This window comes from Seriola aureovittata, chromosome 18, assembly GCF_021018895.1.
Source record: "Seriola aureovittata isolate HTS-2021-v1 ecotype China chromosome 18, ASM2101889v1, whole genome shotgun sequence".
Classification (NCBI taxonomy): domain Eukaryota; kingdom Metazoa; phylum Chordata; class Actinopteri; order Carangiformes; family Carangidae; genus Seriola; species Seriola aureovittata.
In genome coordinates this window covers 14,339,919-14,352,821 of record NC_079381.1, presented here as the reverse complement: position 1 = coordinate 14,352,821, position 12,903 = coordinate 14,339,919, and the positions used below count along the sequence as shown (strand labels likewise).

Below are 12,903 nucleotides of genomic sequence, written 5' to 3'. Positions count from 1 at the left end.
CAGTTTAGTCAGCTGGTCATAATGGTCACAGATATAAAAAGCAGATGATTGAAGCAATTCTTTGACAGCCAAGTGAAGAAAATGTTGACAAATGGTTTAGAATATACAGTATGTCTGAGAAGCTTGATCAAAATTTAATGCTGTATTTTTATTTTATTTACTATGATACTTGAGCTAAAATGACCAAAATATTGCTTCTCACCAAGTATCTCACTTTATGTATATTTGTGAAAATGATCTAGTTTAATTTAATGCAACGTCATTATCGCATGCATTACAAATTAAATAGATTTTTAAGAAAACCCCTCGAGATGAATTTAAAGTACTCCTCAAAACTGTACACTCTTACCACTGCAAGAGAAAGTATGAAGAGTGTGACATATAATTCAACCTAATGAAATTCCAAAATTGCTTATCTCCAACCGACTTATATCACAACAAAGTATTTAAACAAGACCAGCTTTGGTAATACAATCCCTACAAGGCTAAGTCTGAAACACACTGGCAAAATGTGTGAGATTCAACTAAACGTAAAATGTAAACACAACCGCTACAAATTCTGACAGGTGAACTGCAAACATAAATATTATCCTTACAAATCTATTATATTATAAGTCTGTGAAAACCATCAACCTTTTTATGTAACAGTTGACTTGTCCGATTACTACTGATATTTCTTGTATTCATTAAAAGCTTTAAATATCACAGCTGTCTGCAGGATCTTCTTACAGGATTTAACAATCACATTAATCACATATTTTTGGTTGTTAATGCTTGTTAAAAAAATGCAGCTAATTCTGAATCAAGAAAAGAGCTATTTCCAAGGCAGAAATATCAATACTTCATCATTTTCTCAAGCAACCACATCAGTGAGTTTGAAAAATAAACAGACATAGATGCTGCATTGATTAGCAGAAGAAAAACAACAGGTACAATTCAAAATCTCTTTGTGGATGAATTAAGGGATGCGTTTCTCTAGTAAGCTAAAAATCATCTTTATCTCTTTGTCTTTCAACATATCCACAGCTGCAATCCTCCCACTCAGCTCTTTCCCCACTCAAGTAGTCATCTCACTCTGGTAATAACCGTTAAGATAAGCGCTAAAATCACATCATCATAATCATCGTCGTTATCATCATTGTCTCTGGCCCCAGCACAGTTGCAATCAGAGCTAGAGCCAGAAATAACACAATTGCTTCCATATATTCACACAGTATTCAGGCAGTTATTTGGACTGGCACCGAGCATAGCGGATCATTAAATGTAAGAGGTGTTCTTCCCACTCGTTTGCTCTCTTCCCTCCAGGTTTCTAAAACTGATCCTGTGCAATGTCTATACCCAATGTGTGTGTTTTCATCCCACTCATTTTTTTCCAACCATATCTTACTTTTATTCTTTTTATCGCCACCCAGCCCTCCACCTCCCCACACTCTCTTCTCTCCCTTCGTAGTGATTGATGGAGTTAGGCAACAGAGCACAGAGCAACGTGTGGCCAACAGTCCAAGACAGCCTGCATCAGAGAAAAAAGAGAGGTTGGTGTGGAGAGGAGGAGGAGGAGGGTGGGGATTAAACGAAGAGAGAGGTAAAAGGAAGGGAAGGAAAGAGGAAGGGAACAGGGAGTTGGAGAGTGAGGGTGTGCGTGAAAGAGAAAAGGGGAGGGAGGAAGAGGGAGAGGAGTGTATGAGAGAGAGAGAGAGAGAGAGAGAGAGAGGGGGAGAGAGGGGAGCTCAGCTGAAAGCCACAGACTTAATTCTATGCATCATTAAGCAGTCTCACTCAATGCAACATCCCCTATACATCATCCACGCTCAGTAAACACAACGATGACATTACATTAGCAACTGCAAATGAATTTTCTTTTTAGAAGGAAATTGAGAATACTCTCTTTCTCTCCCTCTCTTTTACACTCTCTGGCACTCACAAAGCTCGAGCGCAGGCCATAAAAGGCAGGGAGATATCAACAAAATAAAAACACAAACAATATTTCCCTTTCCCTCTCTGGCACACACTCAGTGTGCAGAACAGTGCAGGGATTTGTGCACAAATACACACCTCTCTTATGCATTCTCCTGAAATGCATTTATAATATCAAGCCAACATCATAACCATAAACATTTTCATTTATACTGCTGCAGGAGATGTACATTATTTTATTTAAAGATAGGGTATCTCTGGTAGTTTAAGAGATTAAAGCGGGTTGTGTTGCGTACTGAGATATCACTCAATTTGTTTGTTAGTTTAATTTCATCTAGTCCTGGAGCCGATTGCACCAGCTGCTCATAAATTAGCCTAGTTATAATGTTAGTGTTTACAAAGTGGATATCTACACATCACTAATTAAAAAGGGCTACACCACACAAACTAGTTCTACATAGACATTAGTTGTTACTAAATATTTATGTCCAGTAGCTGCCATGTGGAACTGTTGCATAGCTAACAGAGCCAACTGACAAGCTAAGGTTAGCTTGCTAATATATTACCCGTTCAAACTGAACTGAAATGGGTAATGTGGTCGACCTGACACTTAAATTTAAAACCCACCTGGTCGCTGGTGACCAGTTTAAGCAATTGTCAATATTGATTGAATTATTTCAACCAGTCAGTTCATTGTACAATAACCATGAGAACAAAAGTATAATGCATTTAGATTTACCAGCAGCAAGATGGCGAAACCATGGCGACTCGACTACCTTCTGTCAAAGAAGCAGTCATTAAGTCCGATTGTCTGTCCATTTCTCATTATTAATAATCCTTTTGTCTGTAGGGGTCCATAGATTAAAAGAATCAAAATGGGCTTTCATAAAGGTATTCCAATTTATGAATATTGACATGGGGAATCCATTGCAGACAGCCTAGCAACTTCTTCCTCATCACTTCTTCCAACATGGAAACAATTTTTTCAAGTTCTGGGTGGGGGGCTTGGATATGCTTGTTTTCATTTTTGTATGATTACTGCTTACAAACTGGAAGCGTCCCCACAATGAGCTCCCATCTCGGGAGCGTCAAGTGAGGACAGCAAACGCACATATTCGAAAAATCTAATAATTGGATAACTCATTAGTGGTTTTAGCAGAGGAAGTTGTGAAAGGGACTGTCTCTAACTCATAAACTTATAAGGGACTTACACGTGAAACCATGAATTAAGTGTTAAAACTTCATGAAAACTTGTTTCTTTGCTTAATAATAATATAAGGCCTATTGTTGTTATTATTCAACTGTTTTTGGAGGTGAAAAAGAGAGTATTATTAGACTGATATGATCTTGTCCTGGTTTGATCAGATATTAAGCTAGTGGATAAAAGCGAGCAGCAAAATATGATGCAATTTTTATATACAGTGTATGACTGTATAGTTTTGTATTGTTGTTATGTTTTGACATAAACAAGTAATCACTCCCACTTATGAGACAGGAAGTGTATACCATTTCATATCATTGGCGCTACTTGTAATTTGTCATCTTTGTTACAGAGTATCTCTGATTTTACAACAGCAACCCTTTCATTTCTGAACCAATTTGATCAAAAATTATGCTAAAATTAGAGTTAGAAGATAATATTTATGAAATTGGAATTAGAAGAGAAACAAAATTAAATGAAAGAGATTAAATATAATATTTAAACTACTGATATATTTGACCTTAGAGTTAAGGCCTACAAGACCCTAACGCCTATACAGCCTATGATTTTTTTGTATTATTATTTTATTATTTATTTTGTTATAAAGGACTGTCTTTTAACTTTAATATATTTCTATTTTTTTTAGTTAGGATACAGCTTGTGATACAACAGATACTGCCTGCTCACATCGTAGATTTCTAGCAACTGATTTACACATTACTAAAGTCTTAACGTGCTAAGACATGCCTTAAGTTTTAATGGTACAACCAGATTTTCTAAGTTACTAGTCTGAAACTAGCTAGTAGTTACTAAGAATGTAGGAAGGCACACAGATAGACACACATACACACACACACACACATACACACACACACACACGCACACCACACACACCACACACGCACACACAAAATTCACACACACACATATTAGCTGTAATGCCGAAGAACACGTGAGTAACATAAATTATCAAGCAAGTCAAATGAATAATTATGTTTTTATTGCACAAATTATGCCCTTTCCCCTAAACTAGCCAGGCTCTGAGGCCTGGGAAATCTATTAAGGCAATGCTATAGATCATCCCATCCACTGTGGCGTGTGTATAGATCGGTTCGCTCATTTGAGGAATATTGAATCGGTTACAGTAAAGTAAGCCCCTGGATTGAGTCAAATGTAAAAATCCATGCATGTGTGAGGAGCTGTCAGAGTGTGCTGTAATGACGGATGGTGCTGGGTCTCTCTTTCAGCAAGAGGTGATAAAAAGTCAAATTATGAGTGCTGGGGAGGGACAAGAGAGTGTGGGAGAGCACAGACAGAGAAAAGAGAATTGGACCAGATCCGTCAAATGATAAGGGCAATCAGTCAATCTGAGAACGTTTTGCACGGTGGAAAGTGTTATTTCCTCCCAGTGCAGTGTGGAGTCAAGGGTCAGCAAGGGGTCAAGAGTATAACCTCTGACCTCTTGCTTGTGAATAGTGAGACAACAGTCAGTCAGTTATTGATTCATGGTCTTCACAGTTTACACATGTTATTATCTACTGGACATGATTGGTTTTCAATTGTAGTGATTTTTAGTGAAAGTACTTAAACACAAAGGAGTGACAAGGACTTGATCAGCGTGTAAAAACAAGCAATGGAGTACCAGAGACATGGAAAACAACCATTCAAACACCTCAGAGCACACAACCTCACACAATCAAAAGCACTTCCTAAATATTCAGTTCTGATATTTTGAAATTCTTCACTGTACTTGTTTCTCATGAGACAATATGTTCCTAATTCAGGTTTGTCAAAAACATCAACAGACACCGTATACTGTAACCTGTTTTGAAAAATGAAAAAAATTAATAAATCCCTCAAAATAAAGATTGCTTATGCAGGGATGTCCATGGAAATTGTCCCAGTTAAATGTCTTTTTATTGAGCTGCTACTCTGGCAAATTTACAAGTTTGTTCCAAAGCTGAAATGTTTTCCGAAATGAAATGAGCTTCCCATCACTGTAACACCATGGTGGCCAGAACTGGTGTAAAGTGATGAACTCCCAGTACCAATTGAATAAGAATCATAGTCTGAAACAGAATGCACACACTCCCACATCCTTACATATTGTAGTTTGACTTTGCTCAGAATTACGTGAAACACTAATACACCCATGAAAAGTCAGTCAATTTGTCTGGTAGCATCCCACTGTATCACCACAGCCGCCTCTTATTTCATCCTGACACCATCTCTCCCTCTCTGCTTTCTGTCAACATCAAACAGAGCCTCGGACCCCCTACCGGGCCGACCCCCACGCTGACCCCCTCCACGCTTTGAGACTGACCCGCTCTGAGGTGCGAACTTCTGTCCCCCAGCTGATAGAGCCTCCCGATCATTTTAACAGTCCCCATCCCTCCATGTTTATGACTCTGCAGTTTGATTATAGCAAAGGGGGCTTGGAGAGGTAAGAGCCCCGGAGAGACACACACATACACACACACACACACACACACACACACACACACACACACACACTTGCATCAAAGGAGCTATGAGAGGAATGTGGACATTTGTTGTTTGTTTTATCATCCAGTACCAGCACTTATCTGCTTAATCATAAAGGATTGGCCTGGGAATGAGGCAGGAGGGACGCTGTGCTGGCCAAACAAACTATCCCCAACACTGTAATAGAGGGAAGTGCCAGATTCAATGTGCTTACAGCAGCTTACAAGGTACATGGGAGTTTTATGTGAAGAGAGAGCAGAAGAACAGAACAGAGAGAGGCCAATGTTTACTTTAACATTAAGTCCTGGCAAAGGACGGACTGTTCCTGTTACTAAAGACACACCTGAGTGAGCACTATTTATGATCCTTAGTTTAGATTGCACTTTTCCTTTTATGTTGGGGTGCATAGGGGTCTATTAGATAACCAGGTAATATATTATCTTGGAAGACTTTATTGATACATGGTTAACAATATTATGATACATCATCAATACACCAAGTATCATTGTTTCCATTAAACATATGGTTGAAAGTAAGGCGGCAACTACTGATGTTTTTTCACTTTTGAGTAATCTTCCAATTATTTTCTAGATGAATCAATTAATCATGTAGTTTGTGAATTGTCCCAAAAAAAAATAGTGGAGATATTGCCATCACACATTCTCTTAGCAGGAGGTGATGTCTTCAGATGCTTGTATGGTCTGAGAAAAGGTATAAAACAAAAGATATTTAATTTTCAATTAAACAAAATTAGCAAATTCTCATATTTGAGCAGCTGGAATCGGATATTTTTCCGTCCATTAGAGAGACATTATTTCTGGAACACTTTTGTTTTCTGGCACTACAACCTTTTTTATTTTACTGTTTTACATTTGAATCATTGTGGAGACCTGATGCACTTTGTTAAAAATTGTTTCCCATTTCACAGCAGTATGAATGCAGCAAATACAGTATATAGTGATTCCTGTTTTTGAACCATTTCATGTTTAAGGTATGTTTTCCTCCTCAGTTACACAGATACATTTCTATTTGTAGATGTCTACCTTGCAATATATCATATCCCATAAATGTCTTTTTCTTAAGGAATGGTTGAGGTCGGAATAATTTCTTTATATCAGTCACCATCTGAGTTGAAACACCAATGCATCCCTCACCACTGCTCTAGCACTAAAGTGAGTGAAGCGTAGTTACAGTGTGTGAGATACACAACACTTTAATTAAGTCACAGGATCTCTCTCCGCCCTTTTTTCTCTCTCTGCCTCTGTGAGTCAATCAGACTCTCTGCCCTTCGTTTCCCCTGTGTGGGAGGCTGGTATGCTGGCCTGAGTAGCTGGGAAAGTCCCATGATTTATGGCCTTTTGCAGGCCTGACTGCCTTTCACCTCAGCGATTATAGAGCCAGAGGTAACGAGGAGTGGTTGCTCCAACCCTCTCTTGTATTTGGCAAATCCAATTTTATTCATTTGGGATTGAAAAGCACTTCACAGCCTTCGCCATCTGATTCACTTGCTGTTGGTAGATACAATTGGAAAGATTTATCAGACTACTTCTATGTGTAATTGCTTATATTTTTTACGGGTTGGGTGATTATCACGTGGATTAGATGTTAATGATTAAGCAATCCAGAGGGAGAGAGGAGGCCTTTTATTGTCTGTCTCACATGGTAGACTTTCATTTCTTCATTCATTACTTTCTTCTTTTTTGATGTATGCTCCACAGAGCCTTGTAAAAGCATTTGCATGAGCAAATTGAAAGCAGCTTTAATGGAAAAAATGTAGGTCTCCTTTTTCAGTTCGTTTAAGAAGATCTGTTATGGCTTATTATTTTCCTTGTGACTCTTTGCCCTGGTCAAGTGGCCCATACTGCTGTATCAACAATATTCAAATGTACTGTATAGGAGAAAACACACTCCTGCATGAGACCAAAGCCCACACTGACAGCTGAATCATTATGAGGTCCATTTTGAGGCTTTCTGCACTTGTTTCAGCCTCTATCGGAGGATCAAGCAACTCTGACATATTAAAATCAGCCAACCCTACATATGGAGAGGGACACACACACCGGCAGCAGCAGCAGGGCAGTAACTCAAGGCCAAAGCAGGAGGTTTATTTTTATCATGGGTAAAGGCTCCAAATCATGTTAGTATGAAGGGGGCTATATAAATGCAAATTGTATTGGAGAGCTATTAGTCCTGGAAAAGGTTTGTATGTAAATGCCCTATAGGAGCACTGCGGAGCACTCGGCCAGTTCAGATTAGTGGGGTTTGTGGCAAATGTGCTGCAAAAGACAAAATAGAAAAACAGGCAGAAAATGCAATTGCCTTGTGGTAAATCATGGTGAACAAGGTGAATAGTTGAGTAATTGAATGGCCAAGGTGTTTCTGTATGCTTTGTTGTGCATGCACGTGAGGTATGTTTCCTGTGTGCATGTGCAAGTGTTCATGTTTTATGGTCAATTTGTGCATGATAAAGATTTTTTACCTGAGCAGAACAGAGTGTGGCCATAAGCAGCTCTGTGTTTTTCTCTTCTTCTTTTGTTTCTTTGAACGTTTTTTTCCTTATTGTTTGTTCCTTTGTAGAAGTGAAATCAAGAAAATATTTGTCACTAAAAAAACGAATGAGCAAATAGTTGACGCAACACTAAACTAATTACTCTTGATTAATGTCTGCTCTGTGTATGGTTTAGAATCTCGTCTTGAGTATTGAATACAAAAAAAGAAGGTGATTATGAATGAACAAATCAAATATGGCACAGGATGCCACCTCACTGATGGAAAGTAAAGAATTTAATAATTGTGCATTAGGTTGTGAGAGACAATGCTAGTGCAAGGTCGCCCTCTAGCCATGAGTAAGGACACTCACAGGCATCCAACACCTATCAGTCATAAATCCACCACACAATAATGTTTATTTAGACAGACTTTGTCTACATACCCAGGTATTAAAAGTGCCACATTACAAAAACATGCATTCAGAAATAGCACTTTGAATAAAACAGCCTTTATACAGTATTTACATTTCAAGATATGCATTCACATCATCAGGAAGTTAACGTCACTCTATCGATAATTTCTATGTAATGTTTTCAAGTAAAGACAGAATATTCGAGGTGATAGTCATTAGAAAAATAACACAATCTGTCACCTCCTTGTCCTGGACATAAAATTACTGGATTGGTCAAATATAAAGTGCAACTGCAATTCTTCACGGATATTTCGCTTCCTGAATTATTTCTTCCGAAATGTTATATTTCTGCAAACCCAGGTCATGCCATCCTGGAAAAAAAACACAGACAACGTGATTGTGCTGTAAAAATTAATGAGATGAAATTGATGTGAGCCTAAAGAAAAACATGTCTAAAAGTGATATTTTGTTGCTGTTTGAATATCCTCTTTTACTGCAGCCCACTGGTAGTGATTATGAATTTAAGACAGGAAGAAGACAACTGTATTATAGCCTCTCTGCATTCAGTGTCTTTTACCTCTAATTAATACCAGTAAAATTAGGCATAAAATCAATGCAAAATGATGACATATAATATGTTGACAGGCAGTAGGAATCAAGGCTGGTGATGACATGGCCATACAAAGCTGAATAGCAGCAAAGCCTCTTAAGATAGATAATAACATGCTTTACTTGAACTATAAGAGGAGTTCTCTGCTTCAACCTCTTTTTGTATGATAAAGTTGAATTTACTGTACACCCTCAGTTGGCCGATTACAAAAGAAAATAACTGCAGGGTTGCGCATAAGTAAATATTTGTAAAGAACTAGTTAGTCAATGAGCTTTAATGCGTCATGTACAAATTATGGTGATTATGGTATTATCATTTGCTGCTGATTTTATATGTATAAACAGTGTTGCTCAATACTTCTGCCACTAGTTACAAAATATATGATCATGAATGTTTAGGGTTAAATGTATTTACCTGAATTTTCATTAATTCCCATATGGTATTGCAAATTCACACACTATAGATGATAAACAGAAATAATTGATCCCTTGGCCTGTCCTAAGTACAGTAAAAGGGCTTTTGTCACTGTAGGTAAAATCCTCCCTTTAGTCAATTTGATGGAAGTGTCACTATTTAAATCTGAATAAAGTAGTCAATGAAAATATTCAGTGATTTCTCAAACTGACTGCAGAGCCAGTGCCACTCTGCAGCCTCAACCCTCACTACCAGTGAATGCGTGTTGTGTGTTTGACTGCGTGTAATGGAGTCACCTGAACTCCTTCAGCAGTGAGTGCTGAGCAGGCCTGGACCTGCCACATGCGATCCCGGATAGTGTGCAGACTGAGACTTTCTGCCAGCTCAGAGGCCGGGGTGGCTGTCATCAGGTCCTGCTTGTTGGCAAAGATTAGCAGTGGCACGGCAGCAAGCTTCTCCTCCTCCAGCAATTCAGCCAGCTCCTGGAGGAACAGACACACACGTTGGCAACATATTCATTTGTCCAAGTCCGAAAATTTAATGATTCTAGTGACTTTTGGCTTTAATTGCATCTAATATGATCAGAAAACACTGGTAAAAGGAGAACTTTTAGAATGCATATAACAATGAAAATATTTTGTAACCTTCAAAATGTTCTGTGGTAATTGTATATGACAAGTAATCACACTAAAAATGGTTTAGTATCACACTCTTTTATTGAATCTCACCAGACTTGTCTCCTCAAACCTTTTCCTGTCTGAGCTGTCAATCACATAGATCTGCAAAGAATACAGTCATAGATATTAACAAACTGATAATACTGATAGGACTACTATCTGTGTATATTGAATATATTTGGTTATTGATTATCGTAACAAGCAGGTCAAATACATCAAACAGAACCTACCAGCACATCTGTGTTCTCAAAATAATTCCTCCAGTAGGGTCGGATCTTGCGCTGACCTCCAATGTCCCAAACATTCAACTTGAAGCCAGAAGACTGAACACTCTTTATATTGAAGCCCTGTTCAAAGATAACATGGATGCTTAATGCTTTTTTTAATACCCAATAATACTAGATTTGTAAGAGTGTGTGTATTTTTATACTTGAGTAGGGGTGATGTGGCTGATATCTTCAGCTGCCATCTGTTTCAGCAGAGTGGTCTTGCCAGCGTTGTCCAGACCTAACAACAGTAAGCGCACCTCCTGTTCTGGAGACTGTTTCAACCTCCGAAGAATGGACAACAGGCCCTGCAGGTGGATCAGAGTACAAGTTTGAGGTGATGAGCTTCAACGGCAGGTTCCAGGATGACATAACATATAGGGAGCATTTTCTCACTGTTTTGTCAAAGAGTCATACTCTGCTGTATCAGGTAAAGACTGGAATTTAAGAAGCACCCTGTGCAGTCTGCACCAGTCAACAGAGGCCAGCCTGGTGGCAAGGTCTGGCAGATGAACAAATCTGAGTGTGTACAGGAGGTTAAACCCTCATGGTATAGCAAGAATCATCCTGAGCATGAGGATTTAGCTTTTAGCCGCTTGCAGTGACCTACACATGAGGCGGGCCAAAAGCTCTCATTGTTCAGCCAAGATTAAGCACGTGCACAGTTAGTGGCCTGTGTCCAAAAGGTGGTAAGGAAGGCTTTGGCTCAAGCTATTTACCTTGCAGTGTGTTCTGATAAGATGGAAAAGCTGTCACTGCACTCTGTAACCTGTAACATATGTCCTACTTTCATAACTGGAATCAAATGATTTTCAACAGATTTCCTGTCGATAGGCGAATCATTACATATCGTAATATTTTCAGCACATTTCAGTGCACATCTTTAAAAAAAAACATCTTGCTCTCTTTGTCTTTTTCTTGATTTTTTTAACGTTATCATTTTTGGATTGTACACTTATCACTTCTTGTCTTATGTATTCTCTTCTTTATCTCGCTTTCTTTCTTTTTTCTTGGACTGTAATGCACTTTGCAACTTCTATTTTCAAAAGCGCTATAAATCTGCTTGCTTCCCCATACGAAAAGGATGTCTTAATTGTTATATTAAAACTACAACTTGCCAAACAAGACAATTTGACATGGGCTGTCACTTGACAAGTGACAGCCCATATTATCATCGTCACCCTCAGTATCAACCTGTTGTTGACATTTTCATACACAAACAACTTTCTAAAACCTAAAGCAGTATGTTATCTCTCCTAACTAGGTTCTCCATTCACTGGCATTTACTGTTAGCCAGACTTAGCCAAAAGTTTCCAGTATCACACACATATCCAGAAATAGCAATTATCTATAGTTTCATATTGTAATTCCAAAGCTGCTATGCTAACTGTGATGACTCACCATGTTTCCCTCAGGTGTTGGTGTTGTGGCACTTGGTCAGGCTGAATGGATTAACATCTCCTGCCCCTGTTTCTTGGGTGAACAGCTGTCAAGTTCTGTTGCCATGGAAATAGTGACGTCAGCGTAAACAACTCTGACACAACGCCGGAAAAAACGGAGGTCCGCAAATGCACCATAGAAAATGTGAGCCCAAAAGTGATTTTAATGATTTCCATGCAAATACAGAGAGAAACTTTCAGAGAAGGGTTCCACAAAAATAACCTTTAACAAACGTTCCAGGAACGTACAAAAATAACCTTTGAGAAAAATTTAAAAGTAGGCTTCTTCTACTGACGGTAGTCAGCGAACGTTCAGCGAACCATATATTTTACCTAAAATTAACGTTCGCTGAACGTTCCCGGAACCGAACATTGTTAGCTGGGCAAACTATTGTCTTCAAAGATCACAAAGAAAAGCAATTTCCTGTTGACTGACTAGTCAATTGACCCACTGATTGTGGCAACTCTAATATAAGTTTTTACTTGGCTCTTTTATATTTGCCTTTTGTAAAGCACTTTATCACTGATATATGGTGCACTGTACATTGTGATATAGGGTTATAGGCTAAATTCACTTTATTAATATAATATTATTGTATATATTATTGTAGCAAAATGGAAGTTTTTGACAATGTGCAATTTACTGATGTAATTTAATTATAATGTAATTTCTAGTGCATGTTGAAATACATATGATAACTACTGTATTTCCCTATTATGTTGTTCCAAGTTTAGTTGCCACAAACTGTTAAAACCTACACTGACCTTTTATGTGTTAAAGTACTTAGAATTGAATTGAGATCATTACATTTTGATTGTTATAAATTAATAAATGTGAAAACTGCTGCTCCAACTGAGTGATAACGTCACCTCATAATTAAATAAAGAATAAAGAATTTATTTACTATGAAATAAGTGGTCATTTTACTTTGAACTTGAACCTGTATTATGTGAAATCATGTGCTTTTCAAAAGCGCATGCACAGCGCCCCCTAGA

General features: G+C 38.2%; 1 protein-coding gene and 1 long non-coding RNA gene across 2 annotated transcripts in view; one reads left to right on the top strand and one right to left on the bottom strand.

The window, feature by feature from the left end:
* The window catches only part of LOC130186269 (uncharacterized), a 36,142-nt gene extending 30,008 nt beyond the window's left edge, over window positions 1-6,134 (top strand). Inside the window, exons 2-3 of the long non-coding RNA XR_008830272.1 lie at window positions 1,413-1,532; window positions 5,378-6,134. This is a non-coding gene — a long non-coding RNA (uncharacterized LOC130186269). The remainder of the gene's footprint in view (window positions 1-1,412; window positions 1,533-5,377) is intronic.
* Window positions 6,135-8,486: 2,352 nt separating this feature from the next.
* LOC130186184 (ADP-ribosylation factor-like protein 3) lies at window positions 8,487-12,766 on the bottom strand. The gene is made up of 6 exons (XM_056403003.1): window positions 11,870-12,766; window positions 10,633-10,776; window positions 10,433-10,549; window positions 10,254-10,304; window positions 9,822-10,007; window positions 8,487-8,872 (listed from the first exon to the last, which is right to left on the bottom strand). The coding sequence occupies exons 1-6, from the start codon at window positions 11,870-11,872 to the stop codon at window positions 8,825-8,827; spliced, it is 549 nt and encodes a 182-aa protein (XP_056258978.1). The 5' UTR covers window positions 11,873-12,766; the 3' UTR covers window positions 8,487-8,824.
* Between the last annotated feature and the right edge of the window lie 137 nt (window positions 12,767-12,903).

Coding starts and splice junctions, on each gene's coding strand:
- LOC130186184 (XM_056403003.1), bottom strand. Junction 10,550..10,632: donor GCCACATCACCCCTACTCAA/GTATAAAAATAC, acceptor ATCTTTGAACAG/GGCTTCAATATAAAGAGTGT. Junction 8,873..9,821: donor TCACTGCTGAAGGAGTTCAG/GTGACTCCATTA, acceptor TTTTTTTTCCAG/GATGGCATGACCTGGGTTTG.